The 13,738-nt window shown below is 41.6% G+C and overlaps 1 protein-coding gene across 2 annotated transcripts; it reads left to right on the top strand.

Annotated features, from left to right (window-relative positions):
* The first annotated feature begins 833 nt into the window (after positions 1–833).
* On the top strand, positions 834–9,868 carry LOC121308921 (myogenesis-regulating glycosidase-like). Of its 2 annotated transcripts, none has more exons than XM_041241771.1 (3): positions 834–878; positions 2,112–2,579; positions 3,260–9,868. In XM_041241771.1, the coding sequence occupies exons 2-3, from the start codon at positions 2,320–2,322 to the stop codon at positions 5,046–5,048; spliced, it is 2,049 nt and encodes a 682-aa protein (XP_041097705.1). In that variant the 5' UTR covers positions 834–878; positions 2,112–2,319; the 3' UTR covers positions 5,049–9,868. The 2 variants fall into 2 exon arrangements, with proteins under 2 accessions (XP_041097705.1, XP_041097616.1); XM_041241682.1 differs by lacking the exon at positions 834–878 and adding an exon at positions 885–1,017.
* Positions 9,869–13,738: the final 3,870 nt, after the last annotated feature.

The raw sequence follows: 13,738 nt of genomic DNA, 5'->3' as shown, positions 1-13,738 counted from the left end.
GATTGTAGGGATAAACAGCTGCACAGTAAACCACGTTATATTTTATGAATGTTCTCAATAAGTTAGAAAAGATGTACAGTACTAAAGTAGAAAAGCAGACCAATATCAAAATAGCATAAAGCAGCACATTAAGATTCAGCAATCAAACATATTCAGTTAATATCTCAGCTTCAGTGTAAATATCAATTACTCTGCATGTAAGAGCAAGCATTATTCAGCAACTGTCTATAATTGGTCTTTTCTATAGCGGTAGTGATACTCCTAAATCAGCAAATCGTGTATGCATGCAGGATATCTGTTTGCGTGAATATGAGTCAGTAAATATCACCGTACAATCTCACTGAATTCAGAGGCTTATCTGAATACTCGTATTGTGAATACTGATGTACTGATGTTCACATAGAAATTGAACTGAACTCAAATTGGTGCTCCCTGAATGAACGCCAGTGTCTTCCTCCATACCTGTTCACAAGCTCAAAGCCGCGAAAGAGAATCATCTCACAAATGGAAAGATTTTTTTAACAGTTTTATTCAAATCACCTTCTGCCTAAACATGTTTACACAAAGCACAATCGGAAACGCAAATAGCTTATTTTCGGTTAAAGCAAACTTTGAAAACAGACAATTTAAAGTCTCAACTGGAGTGTGCGGCATGTTTTATACAGCTAACCTGCCGGATACCTATTAAGAAACCAGGTGTGTAGCTTGCTCTTACAAACAGAGCGGAATAGCTGAAAATACCACAATTCCCAGAACTATTCAGTCAGCTTTCTTATTTGTATTTGATTGATTGTTTTCTACTCCAATCCTTAACGTCCTAAATGTTACGTCACGTGTTTGCCTGATTTTTCCGAGCAGGAGGCGGGATTCGGTTGGGAGTAAGAGTGTTTACTTTCTTAGTTTCTGACAAAAACGTATGGTTGCTTTTATATGTACATACATAGAGTGTTTCATTTTGTTTAACATTGCTCATCGTAACCGTGTGTTGTTTATTGGAAGTCGCTGCGTGGTACAGAGGTGAGTTAGTTCGTATGCACAGACACGGTTTGTTGTTTGTATCGTGTCATTTAATAATGCTTTATGTTGTATTTCATTTTTTTATTTTTTTAAAGAGACACGACGTTTTAGTAATAATAATAATAAAAATAATAATAATAATAAAAGTCGTTGAAAAATAGTCACGAATAGTTTGGTAGTCTACAATAAGTAAAGGAAATGGAGATTCAGCAACTCTGTCAGTCAGGGTTTTTTAGGTATTGCAGTATCCTGTTTGCCGGAAAGGCGAGCGGGCGAGGAACTTTGCAGACACTGTACACGAGCAAGGGGGTCAGACGAGAGAAAGTTCCCAAACGTTCACATTTTAAAGTAAACCCTTCAATTTTCAGCCAAGTCATTTTGAACTTGAGTTATTAAATGCACCTCTACCACTGCACCAGTAGCGTTTTTATTTCCGCAGCAATTAGGAGTGGTGTTGTTAGTTACGTTCAATGCAAACGCCCAGTACTGTGATTTATTTAAAATAAACAAAGGCACACATTAATGCAGTCATCCTAAAAGTCACAGGGGTGTATTTGCTGACTTTTTACGGCAGTTCTTTCTACAGCGATGTTTAGATCCATTTAATAGGCCTGTGAACTTGATCACGGAGTATTTTGAATAAGTTACTGTTTGTTTGTTTTGTTTTTCATTATTGACGAGGTATTTTGAGTGAGTCGAGCAGAGGCTGGTGTTGCTTTTAAAGACATCTGCTCGGAGATCTGTAATAAGGCACTTGGCTGATAGCTGTGTCCCTGCGCCTCCCGTGTATTTTTAATCCCACAGCGCGGTCTCTGCACCAATGTCTTTTGATATTGGCAGTCATGTCATGCTAATATCATTTTACAAACAGAGGTACGCTGTGAGAGTTGCAGGTTTACATACAACAGGGTTCGTCGAAGAACAGCAGTGTGTCTCTTTAGGTACAGTTTGGTACACTTTTGACACCTGCTTTAAAAAACGTATTTTGCTACAGTATAAATATCAGCTCCCTTGTACTTGTACACAGTGAGTTTAGATTAAATTAAATGCAAAATAAAAAAATCTGGCATTTCCCAAATTCTTCTTCCTTTCAGGTTAATCCAAAGAATAAACGAGACAGGCAAGCAGCATCTCTCCTCTTCCTCCTTGCTAGTAGAAGGAAAAGACCTCCTCTCCCACCCCACTTACACACACCCTTCAAAGCTGAGCTTTTATTACAGCTGTCTGTCTCCCAAACTCGCCCGTATCCAAGCACTATACCATACCCTGCAGAGAGGTGGCAGGCCAAGGGTATTGCACGTCATGTATCAGATGGTTCAGGGGAATGTCGCCGCCAGCCCTGTCAACCCCAAGCTGAAGCAGACCAAGGAAATGCGGCCTCTGGTGGGGGCGAGCGTCCTGGGAGTGCTGCTGGTGCTCGCTGCGGTCGTGGCCTGGAGCTACTACACTGCCTCGCTGCGCAAGGCGGACCTGCTCAAGACCGAGCTGCTGGATCTCAACCGCGATGGCTTCGTCATCTGGAACCGCCCGGGAGGGAAGATTGTCTTCCGCATGGACTTCAGGTTAGTATTATTAGTTTGTACATTTTATTTAAATAAAAACACATGGCCTGTTGGCTGGCATAGTGTGCAGGGTTCTCGTCATAGCTGAGCTTTGCAGGGAGTATTGCATTGTCTTGTTGAATGTTTTCCATACTTTTTTCATTTTTCAGTGTTTTTTTGTAATACTTGTCAGGGGACCTCCCTGGCCCCACCCCACACACTTTTTTTCCTTGCTTCTTACTCCTTACAGTGATGGAAATAGGACTCCTGCTGCCACTGTACTTTCATGCACAAAGCGTTGCATAGATGAAATGGTCAAGAATCAGTGCCTTGTTAGTGAGGAAATGTTTACATGTGGCCAGCATGTCGAAGGCTACTTGATTATTCCATATATAACCTTATAAAACTACCACAGCAAAATCAAAGCAAAGTGTAAAAAGCATAGCGAAAAAAACCAAGGCAAAACATAGGTAAGAACTGTAAAGAATAGCAATGTATGGTAAAACATTTTAATAAACATGGAAAACCAGGGTGAACTATGCTAAGTGCATTGTATAACCATGGGAAATGCATTTTAAAACTACCACAGTAAAAATACCACAGTAAGGTAACTGCCATGCACTTATTCACACCCCCCACCTCTAACCTCTAACCCCATCACAAGTTGTTTTTTGCTAAATTAAAACTTTGTACTTTTTTAGGTCAGGGGCCCTGGACCTGGACTCGTGTTCGAAGGAAGGTAAGATCCTGAGCTGCACCCAATCTGATGCTGGGAAGCTGAACTTTTTCATCCAGACTGTGAAGCCCAAAGAGACTGTGATGTGCTACCGCGTGCGCTGGGAGGAGTTTTCAGAGCGTGAGGTGGAGCACGCCATGTCCTATAAGGGGGCGCACTGGTATGGGGGTGCTGAAACCAGCACCCAACACTGGCCCATCTTGATCTCTGGGTTGCAGCCTCCTAAACCGTTTCTGACGAGCGACATCTACTCTAGCCGTGATGCTTTTGGGGGAATCCTGGAGAGGTACTGGCTCTCCTCCAGCGCGACCGCAATCAAGATCAATGACTCTGTGCCCTTCCACCTGGGCTGGAACGCTACAGAGGAGACCCTCTACTTCCAAGCCAGATACCAGAACACCCCCTACAAGCCTGCCCCTGGGCAGGAACCATTCCCAGAGCTGAGTTACCGTGTCTGTGTCGGGTCTGATGTGACCTCCATCCACAAGTACATGGTTAGGAGGTACTTCAACAAGCCCACCAAGGTGCCCGCGGAAAACACTTTCAAATACCCCATCTGGTCCACCTGGGCCATCTACAAGTCTGGGATCGACAGGGAGAAGCTCCTGAGATACGCGGAGAACATCAAGAAGAACAACTTCAACTGCAGCCACCTAGAGCTTGACGACCGGTACACCACTTACTACGGTGACTTCGAGTTCGACCCTGTCAAGTTCCCCAATGCCACGGAGATGTTCCAGAAGCTTAGGGACGACGGCTTCCACGTCTCCCTGTGGACGCACCCGTTCATCAATTACAACTCGTCCAACTTCGGCGTGGGGATTGAGAGGGGCCTTTTTGTCAGGGAGCCCACGGGCCAGCTGCCCGCCATGGTGCGCTGGTGGAACGGCATTGGGGCCATCCTGGATTTCACCAACCCGGCTGCACGTGACTGGTACCTGTCCAATTTGAAGGACCTCAAGTCCAAGTACGGGGTATCTTCCTTCAAGTTCGATGCCGGCGAAACCAGTTACCTCCCTGAGCAGTTCAGTACTTTCACCCCGCTGCCCGACCCCAGCTACTTCACGCGGCGCTACACAGAGATGGCCATGCCTTTTTACGAACGTGCTGAGCTGCGAGTGGGTTACCAATCGCAGAATATCTCCTGCTTGTTCCGCATCATTGACCGGGACTCCGTCTGGGGATTTGAGCTGGGCCTCAAGTCCCTCATCCCTACAGTGCTCACCATAAGCATCCTGGGGTACCAGTTCATCCTGCCGGACATGATCGGGGGCAACGTCTACCCCAACCGCACCGACGGCTCTGGTGAGCTGCCGGACCGGGAGCTCTATATCCGCTGGCTGGAGCTGTCTGCATTCATGCCCTCCATGCAGTTCTCCATCCCACCCTGGCACTACGACAAGGAGGTCATCGAGATTGCACAGAAGTTCACAGCTTTGCACGAGACCCTGGTGGCCCCCCTGGTTCTGGAGCTGGCGGGGGAGGTGTTGGATACCGGGGACCCCATCATCCGGCCCCTCTGGTGGATCGCCCCCAACGATGAGAATGCCCACGTAGTCGACTCGCAGTTCCTCATTGGGGACACCCTCATGGTGGCTCCCGTGCTGGAGCCTGGCAAGCAAGAGAGGGACATATACCTCCCCAAAGGCAGGTGGCGGAGTTACAAAGGGGAGCATTTTGATAAGACGCCCCAGCTGCTCACTGATTACCCCATCGATCTGGATGAGATTGCTTATTTCACGTGGATGTCGTAGGGAGTTTTTGCTGACTGTTTTTATTGGAGTCAAAAAGTACTGAAAAGAGAAACGCACAAACACACAGAGCAAAGGTCAGTGTTTCTGTTTACTGGCAGGCCTACTGTGTCTTCATTAACAATCTAGTTGAAGTTCCTTATTTTTGTTAGTGAAATATCTTTAGCCCTGAGGTCCAGTCTGTAACCCATAGTATGTGTGTGTTTGTTTTGCTTTACCTTTTTCTTAAACACTTTTCATACAGCAGTCATTGAGAACAATTGAATGCATTATGATGCTGAACTTCCCATAACTTGCACTGGTTATACCTCAATCATGCTTACTGAAATAGTATTTTATTATATATCTATCTATTATTATTCAATCTTTTCCTGTCAGCAATTACTTAAAACACCACCCACTGTAATAAGTGATCAGTTCATAGCAGATTCTCAGAAGAGCGGGATTGCTGACAGCTGATTGTTTTATTCACAGAACTCATCTAAGTAGTTATAGAATTGTTACTGTTACAGATTATTTCAGACCTGTGTAATAACGGGGATATTATTTCTTGTACTTCTACCTGGGGGTATAATATCTGCATTGGCATAACAGGTTGTGTGACTGTGTTCAGGTAGGAGACTTTATTTAAGCTTAAAGCACTAGATCAAATTACCTATGGTCCTTGACCTGCCTTGCAGTAGGAGATGGGTGTTGTGTTGTGTTTGGATGGGGAATTTGGTTTTCCCTGTATCCACTGGACAAAAAAGTTGTCGCACTACGCTAGCTGCATCACAGAGCAGATCTCTGTTGTAGAAAAGCTCCAGCTGGACTTTGTCTCTCTCCTGAGTTTGTTAATGTAAATAATTACCCTTTTAAGAAAGATTGAAATTTAAATCTTCACTAAATATGTAAAACTCTGAGAGAGGGAAAGTTTAGTTAAAAAAAAAATAATAAAATTACAAAACATGCACGTAAAAATGAATAAAAGAAAAAATCTAAAGTGTGGTTGTATATTTCAGATACTAACATTTTTGCCCAAATTGCACCTATATTTATCCTTTTTATACTGTGAATAAAAATAACTATTATAAGCTGTCTTTATAACCATACCATACCATACATTACAATACACAGTCACATAGTGCCGTCGCCTGTAAGCATTCAGCATCACCATCATGTTGCTGAATGCTAAGTTCTGTGGAAGGTTTGTGCAGTGCCATTGTTTCTCAGGGTTCTTTTGCTGTGTTTTATGACCCTGGTTGTTTAACTTATAATTTCTTCCTTGTGCCTCCTCACCTACCAAGACTTGTAATCCTTTATGGGGAGGAGGTAAGGATGGATAATGGGGGCGGGTTGGGGTGGAGGGAAATGCCTTTTTTCTTTTGAGTAATGATTTACAGATTGTAAGTATATAGTTTTGTGGAAATAAGTTGTCAAATGGACTTTACAGCAGGATTCAATAAGGGAGTAACAGAATACCAAATATTGTAATGTGTCTTTGTAAAGAATGCTGGGGTTGGTTGATGCAGGAGTGCACTGATTCTGTCTTTTGATCTGGTTTGTCTAGTTTTTTTAATTCACTTTTGAACCCGGCTTTGCTCTCTTCCATCGCCCTGGATACCAGAATAACTAAGGCTGTAAAGGTTTAAATGATAAAGCAGAAATATGAATCTTAAAAGGCATATGGTACTTTACTAAACATTTACCCAGATATGTACTGTCTAATGGGAATATTGCATTGATTCAGATGTTTCATCTTGATGCACTGTAGAACACTACAATTGGATACAGCGTGCGGAAATCAATGTAAAATGAGAAGTAAACACAAAATAAAAATAGAGAGAACTATAAATAGTAAATCAAGTACTTTTGTCAGAAAATGTATATCGTTGAGGATGTCAGTATTGGTTTCAATTCAATAAAACACATGTGAGTTTGTTACCTGTACGCTGGGTAAACAGCTGTTTAAACAAAAGGTTTGAACGTTTAATCTGCTCCACACAGATTTACAGCCTTAAGAATGTCATGGTGTGGGGGTGAGGTGGACTGCTCAGTAAACTATTTGAAGCATAACTTTGTTTTAAAGAGTAGCTAACAAAATAAATCTTCCCTGTCATGCCCTTCCTTTGTTGGAAAGAAACCGGACATCACAGACCTGTGTTTTAAAACGTCACATTTGGTAGTTGACCAGGTGAAACTAATTTCTCGGTTTGCTTAACTTCCTTTCAGCAGTATGTTACACTTGCACTGCCTGGGTCATTGCAGCGATGTCTCCTGCATTCCAAGCATGTTGCTGCTCAAAGCAGCATCTGAAAGCAAGCCTGCAGCTGGGCGTTTCTTAAACATGTAAAAAAAAAAATTAAAAATATGTTTGTTAAAACACAGATTTATTTGTGTAGTTATGAAATGTATTTATTGTATTATTTTGTTAGCTACTGTATCAGGGAGGAGGCTGGGTGCGAGCCGGCAACCACACAAACTGTAAGCGACCATCTTAAACACTGTACAAAAGAGCTGGGCTCAACTGCATGTGTAGTTATAGAGCTTTTAACCTCGTCTCATCTCACTGACGGGACAGAATCCGGAACGTTAGTGCGTCACGCATCATTGTCTGTTTTACTAGCCACGTTAATGGTAACATTATATTAGGGGCTGTGAACAACCGCATTTATGTCAGTTGTTTATGACCATAGAAGTTACGTTAAACGGTGTTATCTGTTATGTATTGTTTGCTTGAGAAGATAACGAAGATATGTATTTATTTTTTTATGTGATTTAACACTTTCTGGATTTATTTCTTGTAAGATAGATAAAGTATGGAAGGTTGAAAAGCAAAAAGCTATAAAACACTTCATCGTAAACGTATAACAATATTACAGTAAATCAGGAAAATAAATTCTAACATACTAAAATAAAATGTGGCCCACGAGCTTTTACTAGATTAGTCTCGGCATGCGTGGCTGTCTCAGCTACCAGGGAATGGATTTAATAAAAAAGAGCCTGTTCTTCAGCTGTTCATTGGAGACATCCAATCAGACTCTCAGGTATCACAGCATATGTGTTGGAAATCACAGGCTTCTAGAATGTTGACATCATTCTAGAAGCCCTTAAAAAAAGGTTCCTTATTTGCTGAGTGTCTGTCTGTCCATCTCTGTCTGTCTCGCTTTGCATGGTGAAAGCAATAACAATTTTGCACCTCAATCTTAACAAAACTTTTTTCACACACCTATCCTAGCCTCCTATAGACATACTTTAAAATATCTTGAAGTGATTGAGTACCCACAACATGTGCCTGAGTGCTGCACTAAACAATTATTCAATTATTCAGATAAGCTCTCTTCAGCTGAGGGTCATTTGTGTTGACTGGGTTAATTTAGCAATCCAAGTAAAAAAAAAAAAAAAGTGAAGAAACAGCTGCTTGGGTTTGTATCGTTTGCTGTTTTCCACAGAGTCAGATAAAAGCAGATGTTACTTCACTTGTTAAAACTGGAATGTTGAATTAGCCTAGTCAGCATCAGTGACCCTCACCTGTGTAGAGCTTGATTTGAAGAAGTGTTTTGTGCAGCTCTGTGTTGCACTGGTTGTTTTGTGCAGCTCTGATGTGTTGCACTGGTTGTATTGTGCAGCTCTGATGTGCTGCACTGGTTGTATTGTGCAGCTCTGATGTGCTGCACTGGTTGTATTGTGCAGCAGTGTGCTTCTCCTTCTATAGTACTTCTTACTAAGATTGCAGGAGTGCTAAATCAGCGCTGTGTTTTGTTTTCATTGAATCCTCTTCTAAATAATTAATTTAGCAGAAATGCTCACAACAGAAGTACTGTGAATCAGGTCAAATGTCTCAAGTTACGCCAGTGCATGTTAAGAAGCCGCCATGTAACATGCAGTGGATACTGGCCAGAGCAGCTTAATGTCATCTAAAATGTCTTTAAAATGTTGTGATTAAAATATATACTAGACAAGGTACTTGTTATTCATACATCTTGCGTACATTTGTAATTTATATACATATTTCGCATCCTGCAGGTAACTTTCTTTTGTAATGGGGGGGAAACAAGAAAAACATTTGCACTAAAAAGATAATTAATCTGTTTAATATTATACTTGTGCTTCCATTGCTGACAATATTTAATTCAAGTTAATCAAAAACATGCACTGTGAACAAAATCTAAACTGTCGTCTAGTTCTATGCCTAGAGTAGTTTAAAGTGTGTTTGTATTACAATTGTTGATGTGTGTCGGGACTAGATTTTTTAATTAAGCTTTTCCTTTTAAATTGTTAATCATTTGATTTGCAATTAAACAAATACATAAATTACTATAAATATGGTATTGTGCACTATGTATTCTGTCCCTCTACTGTTGGCCCTATGTTTTCAGTTTATAGCAATTTTTGACAAAAGAATTGCTGGGGTGAATTATGTTTATATAGATTAATCACCAACATTTTGAACCCCCATAACATAAGAAAACTCCTGTAAATGCAAAAAAATACTTCTAAAATGTGTGTGTGTCTCTCTCTCTCTCATATATATATATATATATATATCATTTTAAAAAGGTGCTTAGCAATGCTGTTGTCATAGCATGGGTGGTGGCATCAGGTCACTTGAGTTTTTAGTCTAACTTTAACCAAACTATGTGATGGAAAAATGGAATTTGGAATTAAAATCCCAATTCTATGGTGCTGGAAGCCTTATCAATGTTATTAATGTTATTCTCTTGTTTTTGGAAAACATGTGCATGTAATAAATGTTTATGGTAGGCAGATGATTCCAAATATTCTGAAGGGCATGTCCTATTATTTGAAACAGTTGGTATTCAATAAAGACTTGCGTAAACATGTGTACTGTACATAACAATCCTCTGTCTCATCCAACAGTCCACCAGCCTACATTCAAATTGCTGGTAAAGTACATTCAATGAGTACATTACTAGTACTTAGTACAGTAAGCCGTGTGTAAAAGATGCATTGTGATGTAATCTTTTAGTCCCTTACCATGTGTTCAGTGAACCCATTACAGTGCCCTTTTTATCCTACAAAGGTTGGATGTTAGTATGCTCTGGGTTTTGCCCTGAAATCTTAAAGGACAAAATAGAGTCCCATGACATGAGCTATTAAGTGCATGGAGAGAAGTTTCAAGTACTCCCATTGCATGTAAGGGGAGGTGGACCTGCTAGTGAACTTGAGTTCAAACTCCAAATGGACTGCGGTTAATTTGCTTTCAGTCATTGTGTAAAATGAATTGACCAACACATCGTGCAAACTAACCTTGTGAAAGGGATTGACATGCTTTGCGTGCATTAGTGTAAAATGAATTGACCAACACATCCTCCAAACTAACCCTGTGAAAGGGATTGACATGCTTTGACATGCTTTGCATGCATTAGTGTAAAATGAATTGACCAACACATCCTCCAAACTAGCCCTGTGAAAGGGATTGACAATGCATTAGTGTAAAATGAATTGACCAACACATCCTCCAAACTAACCCTGTGAAAGGGATTGACATGCTTTGCATGCATTAGTGTAAAATGAATTGACCAACACATCCTCCAAACTAGCCCTGTGAAAGGGATTGACATGCTTTGCATGCATTAGTGTAAAATGAATTGACCAACACATCCTCCAAACTAACCCTGTGAAAGGGATTGACATGCATTAGTGTAAAATGAATTGACCAACACATCCTCCAAACTAACCCTGTGAAAGGGATTGACATGCTTTGCGTGCATTAGTGTAAAATGAATTGACCAACACATCCTCCAAACTAGCCCTGTGAAAGGGACTGACACGCTTTGCATGCATAAGTTTCTTTATTATCTAAAAAGTATGCATCTCTTATTTTTGAGATTAATCTTGTTACTTCTTCACAAGGCATTTAACCTGATATAACTGGGCATATAATGAATTGCTACTAAAGGGATATTCTGTCTTTACAATATACTTATTACAAAACTGCAAACACTGCAATGCTGATTTTGTTTCCCAATGACATCAGAAAAACTTTTTTTACTTCTCACCTAATGACAGTATTATTTGCATAATTAATTTCTGTTTCATTACTTGCCATCTATGTTGAAGAGATCAAATTTGTAGATTTTTAAAATTAAAATAACCCTAAACATGGACATTTTTTTGGTATTGATAGTAATTATAAGAATAGGGTAAGGTTAGTTTTCTTCAAAATAATCTGGTATCTTCAGGTGAGTTAAATCAAAAGAGTATTATAGGGTAGAACAGCAACAGAGCTGCAAGCAAACTCACAGGTCTCAGCAGGTAGAAAAGCAACAGAGCTGCAAGCAAACTCACAGGTCTCAGCAGGTAGAATCTGAACAACAGAGCTGCAAGCAAACGAACAGGTCTCAGCAGGTAGTCTGAGCAACAATCTGAGCAACAGAGCTGCAAGCAAACTAACAGGTTTCAGCAGGTAGAATCTGAGCAACAGAGCTGCAAGCAAACTCACAGGTCTCAGCAGGTAGAATCTGAGCAACAGAGCTGCAAGCAAACTAACAGGTCTCAGCAGGTAGAATCTGAGCAACAGAGCTGCAAGCAAACTTACAGGTCTCAGCAGGTAGAATCTGAGCAACAGAGCTGCAAGCAAACTCACAGGTCTCAGCAGGTAGAACTCAAGCATCAGAGCTGCAAGCAAACTAACAGGTCCAGCAGGTAGAATCTGAGCAACAGAGCTGCAAGCAAACTAACAGGTCTCAGCAGGTAGAATCTGAGCAACAGAGCTGCAAGCAAACTAACAGGTCTCAGCAGGTAGAATCTGAGCAACAGAGCTGCAAGCAAACTCACAGGTCTCAGCAGGTAGAATCTGAGCAACAGAGCTGCAAGCAAACTCACAGGTCTCAGCAGGTAGAATCTGAGCAACAGAGCTGCAAGCAAACTAACAGGTCTCAGCAGGTAGAATCTGAGCAACAGAGCTGCAAGCAAACTCACAGGTCTCAGCAGGTAGAATCTGAGCAACAGAGCTGCAAGCAAACTCACAGGTCTCAGCAGGTAGAATCTGAGCAACAGAGCTGCAAGCAAACTCACAGGTCTCAGCAGGTAGAATCTGAGCAACAGAGCTGCAAGCAAACTAACAGGTCCAGCAGGTAGAATCTGAGCAACAGAGCTGCAAGCAAACTAACAGGTCTCAGCAGGTAGAATCTGAGCAACAGAGCTGCAAGCAAACTAACAGGTCTCAGCAGGTAGAATCTGAGCAACAGAGCTGCAAGCAAACTAACAGGTCTCAGCAGGTAGAATCTGAGCAACAGAGCTGCAAGCAAACTAACAGGTCTCAGCAGGTAGAATCTGAGCAACAGAGCTGCAAGCAAACTTACAGGTCTCAGCAGGTAGAATCTGAGCAACAGAGCTGCAAGCAAACTCACAGGTCTCAGCAGGTAGAATCTGAGCATCAGAGCTACAAGCAAACTTACAGGTCTCAGCAGGTAGAATCTGAGCAACAGAGCTGCAAGCAAACTAACAGGTCTCAGCAGGTAGAATCTGAGCAACAGAGCTGCAAGCAAACTTACAGGTCTCAGCAGGTAGAATCTGAGCAACAGAGCTGCAAGCAAACTTACAGGTCTCAGCAGGTAGAATCTGAGCAACAGAGCTGCAAGCAAACTTACAGGTCTCAGCAGGTAGAATCTGAGCAACAGAGCTGCAAGCAAACTCACAGGTCTCAGCAGGTAGAATCTGAGCAACAGAGCTGCAAGCAAACTTACAGGTCTCAGCAGGTAGAATCTGAACAACAGAGCTACAAGCAAACTCACAGGTCTCAGCTGGTGGAATCTGAGCAACAGAGCTGCAAGCAAACTTACAGGTTTCAGCAGGTAGAATCTGAGCAACAGAGCTGCAAGCAAACTCACAGGTCTCAGCAGGTAGAATCTGAGCAACAGAGCTGCAAGCAAACTTACAGGTCTCAGCAGGTAGAATCTGAGCAACAGAGCTGCAAGCAAACTCACAGGTCTCAGCTGGTGGAATCTGAGCAACAGAGCTGCAAGCAAACTCACAGGTCTCAGCAGGTAGAATCTGAACAACAGAGCTGCAAGCAAACTCACAGGTCTCAGCTGGTGGAATCTGAGCATCAGAGCTGCAAGCAAACTTACAGGTCTCAGCTGGTGGAATCTGAACAACAAAGCTGCAAGCAAACTTACAGGTCTCAGCTGGTGGAACCCAAGCAATGAGAGACCCATTACAAGCATTAACATACTCATCAAACAACAGCCCACTGGGAGTGGAACTCCACCTAGAAGGTGTGGAAATCTACTTTCACCAATGAACAGAGCTGGACCTGTGTGGGCATTACATTCTCATATCACACACTACCCCATCCATTATTTTATATTATTTGTTGTTATTTATGTGTGGGCTAAAGCATTTTCTTGGGAATGTGAGTGTTTAGAGTAAAATCAAATCTGCAAAGCCCGAATTGTACAGTTTTGCATTTAGTAACTCGGCTTTGAATTGGGATTGTTTTTTACAAACAAGAAAACAAAATGTTTATGTGAAAAAGCTTCAAATGAATAAATCAAGAGGTTCATTTATGCGCACCTGAGTGTGCAAACTGTCTCAAAGTGTTTGTTCTTTGCCAGAGGGGTGACGAAAGTGTTGTCAGATGGCCAAAGCATTGCTGACAGAAGTTAATTAAGAAAATGACTTTGGTTTATAACATACAGTGAATTTCCAACTTAATACATACACTAGAGATTCAACAAAGGTTTGGA

This window comes from Polyodon spathula, chromosome 1, assembly GCF_017654505.1.
Source record: "Polyodon spathula isolate WHYD16114869_AA chromosome 1, ASM1765450v1, whole genome shotgun sequence".
NCBI lineage: Eukaryota > Metazoa > Chordata > Actinopteri > Acipenseriformes > Polyodontidae > Polyodon > Polyodon spathula.
This window is presented reverse-complemented; position numbering and strand designations above follow the sequence as displayed.

Excerpts from the sequence above, each read along its gene's own strand:
- LOC121308921 (XM_041241682.1), top strand. The coding sequence starts at position 917 with ATGGTTGCTTTTATATGTACATACATAGAGTGTTTCATTTTGTTTAAC. Across the intron at positions 1,018-2,111 it reads AGTCGCTGCGTGGTACAGAG|GTTAATCCAAAGAATAAACG; the intron begins GTGAGTTAGTTC and ends TCTTCCTTTCAG. Across the intron at positions 2,580-3,259 it reads GTCTTCCGCATGGACTTCAG|GTCAGGGGCCCTGGACCTGG; the intron begins GTTAGTATTATT and ends GTACTTTTTTAG.